Source organism: Mauremys reevesii, linkage group 1 (assembly GCF_016161935.1).
Source record: "Mauremys reevesii isolate NIE-2019 linkage group 1, ASM1616193v1, whole genome shotgun sequence".
NCBI lineage: Eukaryota > Metazoa > Chordata > Testudines > Geoemydidae > Mauremys > Mauremys reevesii.
Window position 1 is genome coordinate 161501530 of NC_052623.1, and position 19567 is coordinate 161521096.

Below are 19567 nucleotides of genomic sequence, written 5' to 3' on the forward strand. Positions count from 1 at the left end.
AATCCTAAAATGAGGCCATGGCTACACTTAAGAGTTAGAGCACATTTAAAGCAGTCCCGGGCGCCCTAACTCATGATGCGTCCACACTGGCAAGGCATGTAGAGCACCCGGACTCCACGGCTGGAGCACTCCTGGTAATCCACCTCCATGAGAAGCATAACGCTTGATGTGCCCCGGCTGCAGCATCGTGGCACCAGTGTGGACGCCCTGGTCTATTAATGCGCTCTGATCGGCCTCCAGAAGTGTCCCACAATGCCTCTTCTAGCCACTCTGGTCATCACTTTGAACTCTTCTGCCCTGTCCTCAGGTGACCAACTGTCAGACCCGCCCTTTAAATTCTCTGGGAATTTTGAAAATCCCCCTTCCTGTTTGCTCAGCCAGGTGTGGCGTGCTCTCAGCGAATCTTTCCAGGTGACCATGCCTCCACGTGCCAGGCAATCCCCAGTATGGAGCAATGGCAAGTTGCTGGACCTCATCAGTGTTTTGAGGGGGAGGAAGCTGTCCAGTCCCAGCTGCGCTCCAGACATAGGAATTGTGATGCCTTCGGGCAGCTATCAAGGGACATGATGGAAAGGGGCCATGACTGGGACGTACAGCAGTGCAGGGTTAAAGTGAAGGAGCTGCAGGATGCCCACTACAAAGCCTGTGAGTCAAACTGCTGCTCCGGTGCTGCCCCCGTGACCTGCCATTTGTACAAAGAGCTGGACGCAATGCTTGGGGGCGACCCCACTTCTACTCCAAGGACCACCATGGGCACTTCAGAGTCCAGTCCCACAAGGCGGGAGGAGGAGAAGGAGGAGGAACAAACCGGGAGCGAGGGTGCTGAGGAGGAGGAGGGAGACACCCCAGCATCCCTAGATACATGCAGCCAGGAGCTGGTCTCAAGCCAGGAGGAAGGTAGCCAGTAGCAGCAGCTGGTTCTTGGGGAAGGACAAAGACCAGAGGAGGTGCCTGTTAAGTGGCTTTTATTGTGGGAAGGAAGTTGTTCGGTGCAGGCTCTTGGGGTGAGGAGGGTTAGGGCTGCAAGCATGCCTAGATGCAGAATAGGGCGTTGATGTGCTCTCACATTGCTGTAATCAGCCTCTGTGATCTCTGCCCAGCTTCTGCATGAGACCTTTGAAATGTGCTTGCACAGGTCCTTTGGGAGAGCTACTGTGTTTCTTGTCCCAGTAAGGCTAACCTGTCCGCACCACTGTGCCGTGGCACACAGGCAAGCTGCATGTGGGCCAGGGTGGAAGCTGCATTGCAGTAGAAGACTCTCCCTTGCTTCCCAGGTCACCCTCAGCAGCGAGATCTTTCAGGACAAACTGCTGTGGAAAATGGGGGGACAGTGTTCAGTATAGGGGGCCCCCTGCATCAGTGAGCTTTCCCCAAGGCACAGAACCCAGAGGACAGTATGGCCATGAAACAATCAGTCCCCCTTGCCCCTGTGCTTACTCACCATTTTGGGGCTCCTGTGGGTTATGTGCGCTCACTTTGGGACTAGCAAATTCTGCTATTGTGTAGACTGTGCTCGTCTTTAAGTACGGGCAAATCATTGCTCTGTCTGGTGTGAACAATGCTGCCTCTTAAGCATTGCATTTTGCCTTTAGAGATGCAACCTTGAGATCTCAGTCATCCTTGTTATCACCGACCGAAAGACTCCAAAGAATGGGAAGAGGTGCTCTGTGGGATAGCTGCCCATAATGCACCGCTGCAAGTGCCGCAAATCTGACCAAGCCAGTGCGCTTGCAGCTGACGGCGTGAACACACTGCAGCGCTTTCCTTACTGCACACTCCGAGGGCTGGTTTAACACACAGCGCTCTCCATCTGCAAGTGTAGCCTGCCCCGAGTGAACAAACAGTTGCAGGCTGCAAAAGAAGAGTAGATTCGTGTTCTGGGGGAAAAGGTTCTTTACAAAGTAGGTGTCCTTAAGCCAGGAAACAAACAAAACAGCTCCCAAATGCAGTAAATAGGAAATGCTCCTGTATGTCCTTCCATTGCCTAAAATAAAAACCACCCCTGTCTCTTTTTACAAGCACAATATTTATTTTAAATTCCATGCAGGGATGATATTAACTTCTGTGCAGCCCTATTGCATTAGTCATCAAGTGGATGCCTTTGTACAATAAAGTTGTCTCTGGGGTATTGCATAATATTTTTGTTTAATTTTATTATTGAGGAATAATTAACAGGGTGGTGTAAACCACAGCCGGAAACAAATGAATATAAGAAATCTATTTCAAAGAGTTCAAAGTGATGTCTTGTCATCTTTAAATGATGCATTTATGGTAAAGCTTTGCTAAGCATTTTTTTTAGTTCGTGCAGCTATTTACAAGTATCCTAGAAGTTAGAGATGGAAAAGACCCAGTAGATCATCTAGTCCAGTTCTCTGCTCATGCAGGACTGTTTTCCTTTTTATGGTGTCTTGTTCAGTTCCAAGCAATGGGTCTTTCCAATACTTCCATTGGGAAGATGATTCCACATTATTAATAAGCTTCACTATCAGAATCTTTTCCTGATATTCAGCCTGTATTTTCACTTTCTTAATTCTGACCCATCACTCCTTGTTCCCACTTGTACCAACCTAAATAATTCCTCTCTCTGCGTAGTGTTTGCCCCCTTCAACTATAGACTGTAGACTGTCTCCACTTCTCACTTAGCCAAGCTAGACATAATGGGCTCTGGCAATCTTTCTTGATGATCTTATGATTTGGACTGCTTGAAATAACTCTTCTCTGCATTCCCTGTGATTTCCCAGTATGTCTAGTAATTGGATGCCGAGGAACAAATGCAATTTCTCATGTGCTGCCATAAGGAGCTATTAGAATAGATCTGATGCCTCATGTTCATCCATAAAGTGCATTGGCCTCTTGTGCTGCAGCACCTACTCTTAACTTTCTGGCAGCTGCTTCTCCTAGGTCTTTTTCAGCATTACCGCTTTCCAGGTTTCTCCTCCCATTAAATATCAGTTTCAGATCACTTTCTCTGGATGTACTAATCATTTTTTTCCCTCTCTAGGCTAACTTCATTTTGCTGCTTTCTGCTTCAGTTCCTGATCTATCTCTAGATTCTTCTGGGTATTTTTTTCTACCCTGGCTGGTATTTACAACTTCTCTCAACACAATCCACAGGATTCTTTGGTCTACTCTTCATTCCTCCTTCCAGTTCTCTAATAAGACCAGATCTAAGGACAACTATTTAGCTAGACCCCACCTTAATGCCTGCCCCCCCCACCCTTTGTATCATTAGTGTTCCTATCTAAACAAATGTTAGGAGTGAGACTTAGTAAAGCCTTTGATACAATGTTTCACAAACATTTAAATGTTGTTGCATCTACCATTTTCCTGTCACTTGCTAATTTTGTTCTATTAAAGAAGTGAATGTGAACTTTAAAGGGGCACAGTCAAGTTGAAAGATGTATTTCTGTCTGGCAATGTCATGCGTACCTAGTGTAGTAACTAATAATGTCCAAAATTACTGGAACTGAAAAGTTAGAATAGTTTTTTTCTGTTCTGCAGTTTACTTTCTGTTAGTTTTAGTGTTCTTTTGTCAGCTTCTCCTTTGCTAAAAAGATTGTTCTGAATATTCACTGAGGAACAGAATTTTTTTTTCCAAAAGGTTTTTAACATTTCAGGGTATTGTTTAAAGGATGCCCTATCAGAAACTGGGATTCTTTTTAAATTAGTCAGATTCATACAATTAAGAAATATTTCTGTTAACAAAGGCTTTAAATAAATTGGGGATGTTTCAGGAAAATGGAGACAAAAGCAGAAGTTAAACGAAGCTGTATAGATAGATAGATTGTATTAGTTAATGTAGCAATTTGCTTTGACTCCATCATATGTGATAGTTATCAAGAAATGCAAAAAAACTAAAGTTTAACTTTTTGAAGCTAAAACATGCAGATCGCTGCACTAATTCAATGCAAGCTTAAACACCCGTCTGTTTCCAAAAGTCATCAAAGAAAAACCTAGCATCTCTGTAGCTCTTTGGGTGTGTGTTCATATCTAACAATGAAATAAACACCAGGCACGCCAACAGAGATTAATATTTAATCTTGTTTTAGATTACCTAACCTGTTTATGAACTCTGTCACTGAGTGTGATGCAATGAACCCCAGTTGATGACTAAATGCTTTGGTTTTATTCACAGAAAAATAACACACATGAGATTAAAGGCTCAAAGCACCAAGTGCCTTCCACAATTCTGGCTTGTATAACATACAGAAAATTGTGTGCAAAAATCACAATTTAAACTCACTGTTTAATTCCCAGTATTCAGACCTCAGTACTGTTATGAAACAGCTGACAGCTCAGAGGGCATTATGGATAAAGATCTGCAAATATAATGAGTAATACCAGGTATGCCAATGTACTATGCAGGGGCGGCTCTAGACATTTCGCCGCCCCAAGCACGGCAGCATGTCACGGGGGGGGCTCTGCCGATCGCCGGTCCCATGCCTGCGGGAGGTCCACCGGAGCCGCGGGACCAGAGGACTCTCCGCAGGCATGCTGCCGAAGGCTGGCTGCCTGCCGGCGACCAGCAGAGCGCCCCCCGCGGCTTGCCACCCCAAGCACGCGCTTGGCATGCTGGGGCCAGAAGCTGCCCCTGGTACTATGTCTCTTTTTGAGAATCAGTTTATCCAGAATGGTCATTAAAAGTAGCTTTTGAAATCATGTTTGACCGGACCAGAATTCTGAAAGTTATTCTGAGCACATTATACTGATGATCAGAATAGAAATGTGTGAGCTGAACAAGCCAAAAATGCTGCAACAAAGCTCCATGAACAAACTGAAACCTATGGGGGAGAAATGATTTGATGTCCTCAAGTTCAGTACCAAATGCTATTCTGATATATGTACAGAAACACATGTATAAATACTTTAGCTACTCTTTCCTCCTCATTGTCCATATGAAATTCAAAGGAAGAGGCCCTGTAAACGCTCTGAATATGAAAGATCCTGTGGGAGCAGGAAACTGTTTCTCAATGTCTCCTCACCTCAATACACATGCTATATAGAATGCTGTCCTCCACCCCAGAAGTGGCAGCAATTTTTAACTGCTTTTATTATATAAGCTCATGAATCACATTGAAATGAAAGGCGCCATATGAAAGTAAATTACTATTCTAAGGAATTAAGGTTAAGGTTTCCTCTAACAATGATGTCACCCACAAATGCCTTTTGGGAGTTTCCAGATGCCTGTAGTTGTGTGTATTTGCTAGTTAGAGAAGATATCCATTCCAAGAACACACACACATGTCAAACTCTGAATCACTACATTTAACATTGTCATTTTGCATAACTTAATAGGTGTGTTTTGGGGGACATCTCTAAGAAGCTAATTAAAGGGGAAAACCTACATTAAATGGTTACATTTTCCACCTGCCGTATGCTTCTTACTGGCGTTAATAAGAGCTGGGTGACTAAATACCCCCCACACTGTTGAAAACTTACTTCAAAGGACCTAATTTAATCCCACAAAAGCTCCCTCCAGAAAATGCCTGTTTGATTGGGGTGTTGCAGCCCTCAGGTACAGTACTTTAATTTTCAGTGCCCTTTGCAGTACGTTAGCACGTTCAAGGTGGAAATTTGCTGTTGGATTTTCCTTTTATATAGATACATTTGACTTTTTGTGTTGTCCTTTTGCACATTGATGCTAGTGTGTTTACAAAACAGAAACCCAACAGACCCACAGAGATGTACTGTACAGTTCCAATGGTACCTTCGTTGGTTCTAAGACCTTTAATCTATATTGTAGTTCTGGGAATTGCTGACTTGGATCTATACAGAAAAGGTGAATGAGGAGCTGTTCTGAACTTGGGAACTTTTACACGTGTGCTGTTTTATATTTCACTTTAACTGAACACTACACTTTTACATTGTTTGTTTATTTTAAGGTAGTACATTACTTCCATGATGAGCAAACACTCACATGCCCTGTAAATCTCATGGGAAGTGCACAATCTACTACCTTGCACTGTGTTAGTCATATAATACAGGTATCAGTACTCTTCCAAGTTGGATCTGTTCAGACTTGCATAGTCAGATCGCTGATTAAACAGACATTTTTGAGGCTGTATTTTTCAGAAGCACTGAGCAACCAGGACTCCTATGCAGTTAATAGGAGCTGCAGGTTCTCGGCCCCTCTGAAACGCAACATGATTTTCAGCATTTGCCTGTCTGGGAGGTCTCTCTTCCCTATTCCTTCTGCTCTGCATTTTCCTAGGTACCAAGCTTGATTCCACTGTTGTATTGGCTCTCTAAGTGGGTTAGGATCATACTTGTCCATTACTACACCATTACGAATACTAGAAATTACCCTTCCAGGCAATTCTGGAGTAAGAATGTCTGATTCCTTGCTCCCAGAGGGAAATTTTTCTTAACCCTTATGGTAAGGGAATGTTTTGAAATTTGTTGAAAATTAACAGGGAGATCAAATGTTCTTTGAGACTGAAGTCTCTGAGTTCTAACACCATAAAACTGGTTATAATGTATATGGGGCGGGGGAAGGAGTCCCCAAAGTATAAGTCAGGATCTCCCACAAACTTCTTATTTTAATAATTTTTAACATTGCCTCAAATCAATAGCTGATACAAATGTATAGAATTTTCTCAAGGGAGAGGGTATAAAGAGCCAAAAGATGATGTTACATGAATGAGGTGTGTGGTTCTCCCCCCACCCCGCCCCAAAGCATAAACGTTACTTAGGAGCACAAGTCCCATTGAAAATCAATGGGATTTATGCTCTTAAATCACTTAATTGCCTTTGAAATTCTCACCTGTATTCTAAAATCTTCTCTAAAATAGCTGGGAAAATATCAAGTAGAACACGAGAGAATTTTTTATCTAGTTGTGTTTGATTTATGACTGAGATGTACCTTGGAGGACAAATTAATGCACATTTGTTTGATCCTTCAGATTACATTGGAGGTGTTTCCTTTTAAAAAATAACTTGCTGTTACTTGTTCTTTTCTCTTCAGCTGGCTCCACTGCTTCCCTCCAACTTGCTATATGTGTTGCTTGTTAGAAAAATCCCTACTTCTCTTTTACATTATTGTGTCTTCCTCTGTGCATGTCACTTGTTAGTCTATGTAGACATAATCACTATAACATAGATGATCCTGATAACCGTTCTCTAAATAGCATTTGTGAATCTTTTCTGGGCTTTGAGCAAGCTACAAAGTTTCTCTGAAACATACATGATCAGAACTCTTTCTAGCTTGATGTTGCTTGGAAGGAAAAAAAGTGATAGTTGTATTAATTTGTGGGCTCCATTAGCCAAACTCACAATCTGAATCATGTGAAGTAGCCCTACTGAGGTAATAGAAGTGTAAATGTCTGTAATGGGCTAACTGGAAAAAGAAACATGTCTCTCTTTAGTTTATGGGCTAATATCTTTTATTTTTCATAGAAAAACCTTTTAAAAATTATTTCTTAAGCCAATAAAAAGCAAGCCTATCATATCTTAGTATTTTCAAAATTTATTAGCTTGATATTTCCACATGACAGTTCACTGTAATGTAGGGATATAACTCATTAGAGAAAAGTTTAGGTGAAATCATCTGAAGTGTAATTGTTGGTTTTATGGGTAATTTTTTTTCTTTCCTGTTTTTGCAGATTTCTGATTTTGGATTAGCAAAGTGCAATGGACTTTCACATTCCCATGATCTTAGCATAGATGGTCTGTGTGGAACTATTGCATATCTGCCTCCAGAACGTATAAAAGAGAAGAACAGATACTTTGACACTAAACATGATGTGTACAGGTCAGTGCATACTTCTCAGTAGATATCAGTAGAGCTATCAAAAACCCTTGGTTAAATGATACAACGTTGTAATTGTAATAATGAGCCTTGTTTCTCTCAAGTTCTGGACGTCTCTCTCTAAAATATCAAGCCAAGCACAATTTAAAAACTAAATAAATCCCAGATTAGGCCCTGATCCTGCAACGACGTACATGCTTCACTTTAAGAGGAAGAGTAGACCTACTGAAGTCTTTCCAGGATTAAGGTCTTGGTGACTAATTGCTTGTTTTGGTCTTATTTTATTTTGTTTTAATGTTTTCTCAAGTGAAGCATTGTTAAATTGTACAGTGTGGTATTAAACACACTGATAATCTAAGTTTACAATTATATCATACACTGATGGGTTGATCCTATGACTTCAGTATTGTGGAAACTAATTTAGAACTCATTAACTATGTAAAGATTATGCTGATTTGTTAGTGACTAGCTTGGCATGCATTTCTACATGTAGCATAGATGTACCCTAAGAGTGTAAGTGCAACCCCCTTTTCTCCCCCCCCCCCCCAAAAAAAAAAAAAGAAAGAGGAGGGGGAGGAAAAGAAACAACCAGAAACCTTTGCAACAGTGAGACTCTGAGTCCAGGCCTACAGACTCACCTTCATGATACAGTGCTAAAATTAGCAATGTAGACACACCCACTTGGTCCGGAAGTCTGGCTCTGAGACTCCCTCTCCCGACATCGCTGGGTTTTAGAGCCCAAACTTCAGTTTGAGCAGTAATGTCCCCACTGCTATTTTTAGCACTGAGGCTTGAACTCCAGTCTGTATGAGACTCGCTGTGGCAGGGTGTCTTATCAGTGTAGATGTACCCTTCGGTTCCTGACCCTATTGAGTGAGAGTTTCACCACTAACTTCTGTGAGGACAGAGTACACAAGGGGTGAAATCATCTTCAGTTTGCTATGAGTGTGTTGGCAGTGAATATTTTGTTCTAATAATAATGCATGTTCTAAGCGAATGGAAGACAAACTGTGGGCTTCAGTTTAAATATTTACGTTTTTACTTAGCAACTTTCTTAGAAATTTCACCTGCATTCAGATTTCCTTGGTTTTGGCATATATGGTGACTTGGTGTAAACTAGTAGCGAATGTAACCATAATTCTGACTCTCTCAGGTCACTCACTAATGCCTGGACACTGTTAGTTAGTCCTCACCATAAGATCCATAATTTCATTTTAACTGCCATTCAGGCATCCCAGCCTATAAATACACCTAATCACATAGGGGCCATCTGTACACTAGTAGCTCAGGCACGCCTCAAAGACTCAAAAGCACTGGATTGACACTAATGAAAATAAACTGTTTTTATGAGGTGAACTTCTAATTTTTCTTCCTTAGGATTAACAGACATAATATCTATTTACAGTTTTTCTATAGTGATTTGGGGAGTCCTCACACAGAAAAAGCCGTTTGCAGGTAAGCCAATGCTACTTTGTTCATGAGCTTCATATTTTGGATGTACATAACAGAAACAGGATTCTTTGCTCCCTCTGTGTGCATATCCCAAATTGAGGTGTCATGTCTGGTGTCTTGACTGACCAACCTCAATTTCTACAGCATATCAATGGGCTGGTCCCTAACTAAAGTTCTCAGCTCATACATTTCAAGTATGATTGATTGATTATATTTAAAAAAAAAAAAAAGTCCAACTTCTCCTTTGTATTCTGAAAGCGTAACCCGTAAGACTGCCCTCAATCAGTGACCCAATGGGAGTTTGCATACAGTTCTAGAGTAGCATGTGGTCCAGTGTATTCTAAAAAATCCTTGGCTTTGCTATTGGAAGTTCATGGAAGGCAATTGTCAAGAAATCCAGGGTGGATTGATTTTTTTTTTTTAAATCAGTTATTTAAAAAAAAAAAAAATTCCACTTGTACTTCAGTTATTTCTAAAGAGATGCATTTTCATTGGTTGATATAACCATTAAAACGTTGATTTACAGCTAAATAGAGCCTTTAGGCTAGATTTTGTACATCTGTGCTACCTAACGATATACCTTCATGTAAGCAATTATTTAACCTAATATTTTCCAATTCTTCTTATACATTTTTTTAAGTATGTTAAAAAATGGTGAATGATATATTGCTTATTTACTAGATAATTATTTTGCTCATGACTTTGTCAAGCTGCATTAGGGTGGTAACTGGAAATTACACACACACCAACATATACAATTTATTTTTATTTAAAACCTCAAATGTGTTGAATATATAAACCTTCTCATCAAAACATATTTCACATTTATAACTATTTGACTAATTAAACAGAGGGATTGACTGTAGTCAATGAATTACATTGATTATTTCACATCAGCCTGGGGAAAATTTTCACACGTACCTAAGTGAAAGTGACTGGAGCACAAATTCCTACTTGCCTAAGTCTCCTGAAAAATGAGAAGTCTCCTAAGTTGTACAGGTTGACCTACTATGCCATATTTGTAAAACTTGACCTCACAAGTTGGTTTTCCCTCTAATTTTTGCTTTATGTAGGAAAGCAGCCTTTAATTCAGCATTTTTGATAGAGGCTCATGGATTCAGCATTTATTTAAATGTGTTAAGAGATTATAATTTTTGGCCTTAACATAACTAGTGTTACATTTAGCTTTAACTTTACTTTTAAGCAGGTTTACTTTTTTTTAAATTGACATGTATCCATCCTGCAAGAAAAGGGCCCCAGAGGAAGAGTTTTTGTTCAAGTCCTGATGTGTATCTCTCGCCTTTTCAGGGGCGGCTCTAGGTATTTTGCCACCCCAAGCACGGCAGGCAGGCTGCCCTCGGCGGCTTGCCTGCGGGAGGTCCCTGGTCCCGCAGATTCGGTGGCAGCCTGTGGGAGGTCCGCCGAAGCCGCGGGACCAGCGGACTCTCCGCAGGCATGCCGCCGAAGGCAACCTGCCTGCCGCCCTCGTGGTGACCAGCAGAGTGCCCCCCACGGCTTGGCATGCTGGTGCCTGGAGCCGCCCCTGCTCCTTTTTTAGTATTGCCTCCCCATAATAAATGTACTGAAATGCAAATCTTACCCTTTGGTTAGCTTCTCAAATCTATAACAAACTTGTTTGGGCAGGTTACTCTTCTCCCCCCCCCCCACCCCACCCTCCCCAATCCATTTTCTGGAGAACAAGATCTTCTCTGTCCCTATTTGCTTAATTTCAACATACAGTAGAACCTCAGAGTTACTGGGACTGGAATACTGGGTATCAGGAATCCTGGTTCTATTCCTGGGATCAGCATATGTTACCGTGGTTAGACAGAGCGTACTTGTGTTGAATGAAACCCCTGTTTGGATCATCTGAAGGGACTTTGCTTTGGATCACTGGATCTAAAAGTGTACGCTTTCATCACTTGAATCACATGATCATGCACATTAGCATGGAGACCATGGTAGATTCACCAACTATTATATACAGTATGTCTGGAGGTTGAATTGCTGTGTGGTCTTGTTAGCTTGTATGAAAAGCTGAGGCACACGAATAAGAGAACAAGTCCCTTCCTCTTTGCCTACTGCAGATAGGCAAGTGCAAAATACTGTACAGTAACACAGATCAGTATTTCTCTCTAACCTGCGGTTTTGTAAAGTGACCTGACATAGGTGGTAGAAACATAGCACTGTCATTCAGTGACATCAGTATCACCATCCGTTCTGAAAGCAAATATGGTTGGGTACTTCAACTTATTGTCTAGCAATTAGATTTTAAATTCAAATTTCAGTTTTTATACCATAATATAAATATATTCCCAACCCTGGAAAAATGTGGAGAACCCAAGTTTCAACTGAAGTAATTGAACTTTCATATAACAGCTCAAGGAAAAGAATCTCATCATTTTGTTAAACTGTTTCTATTTGTGTGCCCTTACTTTGCAGAGGAAAACAACATTTTGCATATTATGGTAAAAGTGGTTAAAGGCCACCGCCCAGAGCTACCTGCCATATCAAAATCCAGACCTCGCTCGTGTAATAACTTGATCAAACTGATGCAAAAGTGCTGGCAAGACGATCCTAGCAAACGGCCAACATTTCAAGGTACCTTTCCTGATAATGCAGCTACCCATTTCTCCTGTGAATCATTAAGTGCTGAGGGCTAAATCCTATATAAACTGATGGTAACACAATGCATTGAGCATATTGTGTAGTGAAGACAAGGATACAGGAAGCTTATTCACTTGGGGAAGGGATTATACGAAGACAAGTCTGACCATGAAGAAATGTTGTGTAAACGTTCTAGAAGTAAGACATGTACTGAACTGGGTAATCCCTGTAGCCATTGCCTGGGGAGTGTGTGCGTAGGTTGACTTCCTAAAGCACATATCCTAGCCAAGATTGAGTTTGTTGTGGTGAAGGAGAGCATTGGATGCCCTGGGCCATGATGCCTAACGTTATAAACCAATGAATGGGATTGGTCTTTCTACAACTGACATGTTTCTGGCAGTTTAATTTAAAAAAAAAAAAAAAAAAGCCTTCAGCATATCCAAAACCAAACACACAAGTGCTCCAACTGTAAACACATAAGAGAATACAGTAATCCTCCTACAGATGGTTTTAATGCTAATTGCTAAAGTGTGATTATTTTTTTTTTTTAAATCTCCACCCCACCCCACCCCTTTCCTCCCACCCCAGATGAAGTACAGGACTGGATGATGACTGAGGTCTGGTCTACACCTTAAAAGTTAGGTCGACCCAGCTACAATGCTCAGGGGTGTGAAAAATCCACACTCCTTGAGCAATGTAGTTAAGCCGACCTAACACCCTGTGTAGACAGAGCTAGGTCGACGGAAGAGTTATTCCGTTGACCTAGCTACCAACTCTCATGGAAGTGGATTTACCTATGCTGATGGGAGAACCCCTCCTGTTGGCAGAGGTAGTGTCTATACCAGGGGTAAGCAACGTATGGCACGGGTGCCAAAGGCGGCACGCGAGCTGATTTTCAGTGGCACTCACACTGTCCGGGTCCTGGCCACTAGTCCAGGGGGCTCTGCATTTTAATTTAGTTTTAAATGAAGCTTCTTAAACATTTTAAAAACCTTATTTACTTTACATACAACAATAGTTTAGTTATATATTATAGACTTATAGAAAGAGACCTTCTAAAAACATTTAAAATGTATTACTGGCACGCAAAACCTTAAATTAGAATGAATAAATGAAGACTCGGCACACTACTTCTGAAAGGTTGCTGACCCCTGGTCTATACGGACATGTTGCAGCTGTGCTACTGTAGCATTTCAAATGTAGACAAGCCCTGAGGATGAGGAGACTTCCACATCTTAGTCACATGTCTGAATCTGGACCAGGAGGGTACTGACGATATTTTTACCATCTCACAGGTGATCATTAGCTTATGTGTAATGAGTTATTGTTAGGCTCTGTTCAGTTTTTAGTGGCTAGTTGGCCACTGGCATTTCGATAAAGCCATAATTCAGTGTCCAGGAAGACTGAGATAAGGTGAAAATAACACACTGATAGTGGGTAGTGTTGGGGGGGGGGGAAACTTACATTGCTGCCCTTGATGTGTGTGCTGTGGGGTGAAAGGGGAGGGGAAGTAAATCTCCAGTACTGTTGACCCAAGCACCTTTCATTAGCATTAAATGCCACTCAGACAAATAACCACTGGTTTGTCTATTAAATCTTTCTTGCCTCTTTCAAAGAAATCACCTCGGAAACAGAGGACCTCTGTGAAAAACCAGAAGATGAAACAAAGGAAATGATAGCTCAGGACCTGACCACCAAAAGATCTCCGGAACCACATTCAGAGGTAGTTCTTGTTCCCATATTTAATGCAAAGTTTAATATGAAACTTGCTCTAAACAAATCTTAAATTGTTGCCAGAAGTGAAATCTACAAGAGTCAAACACTGCCCTGACCTAACCCCCCTATAGTACCATTGTAATACTCCCAGTATCCCTCCACTAGTGGTTTAGTTGGGCAACTTTGTGTAGGCATTGTGGTAGAAGTGGATCTCGATGAGGGATTTGAATGCAAACTGGAGTAGCAGACTTGCAGATCAGAAAGGACCTTCTATGCATTGGGGTGGACTTGTAAGGAAGCACAAAAACTGCTGTGGGAGAAAAGGATAAGAGGAGGGTGAGGTTGGGCCCATTAGTGAAACAGCAGGAGTGATGTGATCAGAAACAAGGTGGGTGTGCTTGGGAGGGCAGTATTATGCAGGGCAGTGAAGGCTAAGACTTTTTTTTGGGGGGGGGGGGTGAGGGAGTCAGTGGAAGGGCTTCAAAGGTGGATAACAAGGGCAGATTGGGCAAAAAAAATATCAGTGGGTGCTTCTTGTGTAGATTAAAGTGTGTGTGTGTGAGAGAGGGGGGGGGGGGCGGGGGAAGGGGGAAGAGACATAGTGTGAGGAAAGCCAGAGAAGAGATAGCTACAGTAACTGAGGTGATGAGGGCCTGATTGAGAGAGTGTTAACTATCTGGATGGGAGAAAGGTTTGATCTTCAAAATGCTGTGGAGGAACAGCTAGATTTGGAGAATCCCTGTCATTGTTTCCTAGTACTGAAGTCTCCCAGACACCTTTTCATTTTGTTTTTGTCTTTAACAACATTTAAAGATACCTGCAAGTGAACACGTTTTGATTTCATGCTGTTAGTTTTCCCCACTGCCAAGTGAAATTCAGACACTTTTAAAACACATGTTTTTCCTTTCTTTTGAAGGGAATGCCTGTGTTATCCCAGCCAAAACGGGAGTCCACTCCAGTATCTGCTAAGGATTATAGCCTCTCTGAGTTGTTGTCCCAGCTGGATTCAGGGATCTCGCAGTCAATGGAAGGCCCTGAAGAACTCAGTCGTAGTGCTTCTGAGTCAAAACTTGCTTCCAGTGACAAGAGGCTTTCAGGGGTTTCGTCTGTGGATTCTGCCTTTTCCTCTAGAGGTTCCTTGTCACTGTCCTTTGAGAGAGAGAACTCTGGAAGCGGTAAGTGTTGGTGATTTTACTGGAATGAGTCATGGGAGACAAGGTGGGGAGTAAGAGGGGTATTTTATAAACACCACTATTACATAAATCAGAGCATTGACTGTTTTGCTCTTAGCACTATTAATTTGTTCAATGTTTTTGTAAATGTTGGATAAACCTTCAGCCTGAAATGGGAAAGCATTATGTGATTTGAAACTAGGGCAAAGATTTTTATTTTTTCTTCAAAAATGGGTCCCTAAACCTGAGTTCCAGGGTGCCTAAATATGAGCTTAATGCGAGATGTATGGTCACTTACTTTACTATGGAAAATCAAGTAACTTTAGTTGCCTAAATACAGACTTCAGGTGCCTATAATTGGGCTCCTTTTTTGAATATCTGAGCCTAGCATCATACAGTTGGTTTAATACAGACATGATGAGAACTGTAATAGATTTTTTTTTCCCCCCACTTCCAAGCTAGTGCTCCTAAAGACCCTATTTTAGTCCTGGATTAAATTGAGATAATTGCAGGGGTGAGGACAGATCACCTGCGGAATGTCTTTCCCACCCCACCATGCTCTCCTGCCTACTTTCACGAGAGAAGACAAGAACAGAGTTAGCACACGTTCCAAATCTGATTTTAAAATTGTCCTAACTATACTGCAAAGTGGTGTGGATTAAACTGTAGTTTAATTCCTAGGCAAGGAAAGGTAATGACTTTATTCACTGTTAGCCTGTTTTCAGTCATGAAAATAAAATTCTTGGTTGTAATAGAATTTTGATGCTCTTTACCCACTCAGATATTGGCACAACAGATATTCAGAAGAGAAAACTGGCCGAGGCAATTATATCTGGAGACACGAGCAAATTGATGAAGATTCTCCAGCCCCAGGATGTTGATCTTGTCTTAGATGGAAGCTCCAGCCTTTTACACTTGGCTGTTGAAGCAGGTGAAGAAGAATGTGTCAAGTGGCTTCTTCTATATAATGCCAACCCCAACCTGACCAACAAGAAAGGGTCCACTCCTCTCCATGTGGCCATAGAGAAGAAAATGAAGAGCATTGTGGAACTTATTCTGGCACGGAAAATCAATGTGAATGCCAAAGACGAGGATCAGTGGACTGCTCTTCACTTTGCTGCACAGAATGGGGATGAGTTCAGTACCCGAATGCTGCTTGATAAAAATGCATTACTGAATGAAGTGGATTTTGAAGGAAGAGCCCCCGTACACATAGCCTGCCAGCATGGACAAGAGCACATAGTGCGGATACTGTTGAGAAGAGGTGTCAATGTGGATATCAAAGGCAAGGATGGCTGGGTGCCACTGCACTATGCTGCGTGGCAAGGTCATCTCTCCATTGTAAAGCTTCTGGCAAAACAGCCGGGCGTGAATGTGAATGCACAGACAGTGGATGGAAGGACCCCATTGCACCTGGCAGCACAAAGAGGGCATTACAGAGTTGCCCGCATTCTTATAGAACTACAGTCTGATGTCAACGTACGGAACGTGCTTCTGCAAACAGCTCTCCACGTAGCTGCTGAAACTGGCCATACCAGCACTTCGAGGCTGCTTCTCAATCGTGGTGCAGAAATAGAGGTAGCAACAGCGGAGGGATGCACCGCACTTCATTTAGCCTCTCGCAATGGACATCTAGCAACTACCAAACTGTTGCTAGATGAAATGGCTAATGCTCTGGCTAGAGGCCCTTTGAACAGGACAGCGCTCCACCTTGCTGCTGAAAATGGACATGCCGAAGTAGTCGAAGAACTCGTAAATTCAGAAAATGTCAATGATTGTGATGAGGAAGGGCTGACAGCTCTTCATCTGGCCGCGAGAGGCGGGCATGCAAAAACAGTTGAGATTCTGCTAAAACATGGGGCCCTTGATAACTTGCAAAGCCTCAAGTTTCAGACTCCACTGCAGCTGGCTAAGCAAAGTGGGAATAGCTCTGTTGTCATGCTGCTGAGTGAGACTTAGCTGAACAAATTCTGACTCTTGAGATCTTTACTGGAGCTTGACTCTCTTGGGGAGTTCTCCTGGAATTGCACAGTGACCTGCTTTTCTATTAAGTCTGCAGATAAGTCTGAATTCCAGCCAGTCAGAAACTGCATTTTAGAGAGGTAGCATGGCCTAATGAACTGTGTGTAGGACCAAGAGCCAGGAACTCCTGAGTACTGATTCCAGGTCTGTCATTTGTGTGGTCTTGGGCAAGGCATTTTGTTTCCTTCCCGACCTGTATAGTGGAGATGAAAGTACTTATATAACTAACCTCACAGGGATGTTGTGAGGGTTAATTAGATGGGGTTTAAATAGTGCCTTAATTTTTTCAATGTGCCATACCCACATTTAAGTATTATCATCCTGCCTTCTGATTTCTTCAGGCACATGGTGGGACAAGCATATTATTTCAGATGATTGGATTATTACATAATCCATCCTTTTGTGTGTGTTTTTAATATCACTTGTTACCATGGAGGCATTGACAGCACACAAATCAATTTGAAATGACCATTTTGGAAAGATGCAAGCTATTTATTTAAAATGTGTTTTAGGATAGACCTGTTTCAACCTGGACCATGTGGCTGAGTGTCATAATTTCATTTTCAGAAGATACAAAATGGAATATATGAAAATGCTCTGCTTCTTTCATTGTAATATAGAGATGTTGATTATAAAGCCACACATTTCTGTTTACTCAGAATGGTCAAGAGACTATCTTCAGCCAATGCATATGGTAGAAGAATTCTCAGACTAGCTGGTGGAGTGAAGCACAGAAGTTCACTTTTGATATACAATAGTAACTTGTATATAGTGTAAGATCAGTAAAATATAAGATTATTTTTGTTACCAGTCAGTTGTGAAATAAGGATCTGTTAGTGTGTAATGTGAAACTAGAAGCAACTAAGTTTTTTAGGGTGTTTTTTTGTTCGTTTGGCTGAAATGAATTCATGATGAACTGTAGTTAAATGTTATATTCTAATAACATTATAGAACTCTTCACAAGCAGTTTGTTTAGATTAGTATGTAATAGAACCACGTGTACAGTGGCACGCTATGTGTCCTAAATGAATGAACTGTGGTGAATTCTCTAATATAAATATACTGTGTATATAGTATTTCTACCAGTTGTATACATTTTCTACAGCAGAAAATATTGAGACTGTTTAGGCCTGGGTATGTTTTAATACGCCTCTTAATGTTCACGCTTTTCAAAGTTCAGATGTGATCTGTTTATCAATAAATATAATGTTCTATATCTATTGCATGTAAATTCTTCTACTTAGGCAAAGTTTGCTGTAATTAGTAGAAAAACAAGGTAGAGTACATCATGCAGTTAAACAAACTGAACTACTAAACCTTACTGGGGTGGAGGGGTGTGTGTGTGGGGGCGCGGGGGGGAATATACAAATTACTATCTTTCCATTATTAAAGGAGTAGGGCTTTGTTCTGTTTTGGGGCAATAAACCAAATTGGTCAACAGGGACAGGTTAAGTAGCTCTTTATTGACTGACTGAGGAAAATAGCAGTTTATTTTGCTATTATATACATGATTTAATGCTGCCTGTCTTAAGTTTAAAAGCTTGAGGCATTAATTAAAACAAATCAAGGGCTAGCCAGTCATATCAGCTTTCTTCACTTATATTTTTAGATTGAATTTGTTGCTCATAAAAGGTGCCATATGACAGTCCTGGAGAATGACTGAATGTGCATATATTAGTGCCATATAGCAAAGCGCTTCACAGAGTAATCGGATGAAAAAATCTAAACCATTCCAAATACATATTCAACTGTTTCAAACTGTTTGGTACATTCCCTAGAGCAGCTGTGTGAAGAATTCTGTTAAAGAGAAAGTAACATCAAGATTTAAAAAAAACACAAAAACCCCAAAAAAAACCCCAGGAGTCTGAAGTTAGGCTCTAAATCCATACATAGCACTTATATTTGGAACTGCAGGCTGCTTAGCACTTTTTTAAAAATCACCTGCTTGGATGGGATACTTCACTGACTGCCCATGCTGGTTATATTAGAGCGTAGCTATTTACTGCATGCCAATGGATAGTATTTATTACCCAGTACGCTGGATTACATACACAATGCAGCCTTTAAATCTCTGCCGCGTTTAAGAGCATGGAGTCCTCAGAATGCACTTTCTAAAGCAGAGGCCAGAAAGAAACTGACTTTAAAATAAACCTAGTGCTAACTTTGTTCTGTTCTTCATAATCTCTCCTGAGATAGGTGCATCTATCAGTATCTTGATTATTCTGAATCCCTTCAATGTGTTCCATGTAAAATAGATATCCTTGTGGAAAATGCAAACGCATGAAAATTCTTTTATCAGAAAAATTTCTGGGTCCATTGTAATTTGCCTCAATCCTAATCACCAACACCTTACTTAAATTGTAATCCTTTTGAACAGTGTTGGTGGTGATCATTCTACATTTTGTGATTGGTAATAGTTGCTGATGTCCACTAGAAATGGGGGTGATCTCAAACTTGCTTTTACCTGAAATCTGAACTAGATTTCAAGTTAGACTTGAAAAGCTTGGTATAACCTACTCGGCAATCTAGTTCCCATTAGCAGCGACCCTGAGGGTTGATGTTACCTAATCTGTCTTTTGGGAATAGTTTGACTGACTGACTGGACAACATCCTGTATTTTGCAATATGTCCCCAAACTATTTATTTTTTCATTACACAGAAAAGGAATTCTGTAACCTACTGCATCTGAACCACTTAGCGTAGAGTGTGGAAGGTGCCTAGAAGGCTACTATCCACAAACACCAGAAGTTGCAGCAGAGGGAAAGGCTCACTCATGTAACTCCTTATTATAAGTTGTCAGCCACCACCTTGCCAGTACATTCCTTCCAAACAGATTAATAATCATGCATCA

General features: G+C 41.3%; 1 protein-coding gene across 2 annotated transcripts in view; it reads left to right on the plus strand.

Annotated features, from left to right (window-relative positions):
* The window catches only part of RIPK4 (receptor interacting serine/threonine kinase 4), a 54730-nt gene extending 36800 nt beyond the window's left edge, over positions 1–17930 (plus strand). For both annotated transcript variants that reach the window (XM_039497028.1, XM_039497027.1), the window contains exons 3-8: positions 7602–7750; positions 9153–9202; positions 11642–11800; positions 13423–13529; positions 14439–14697; positions 15476–17930. In XM_039497028.1, coding sequence (XP_039352962.1) covers positions 7602–7750; positions 9153–9202; positions 11642–11800; positions 13423–13529; positions 14439–14697; positions 15476–16653 — 1902 coding nt within the window. In that variant the 3' untranslated portion in view covers positions 16654–17930. The remainder of the gene's footprint in view (positions 1–7601; positions 7751–9152; positions 9203–11641; positions 11801–13422; positions 13530–14438; positions 14698–15475) is intronic.
* The last annotated feature ends 1637 nt before the right edge of the window (positions 17931–19567 follow it).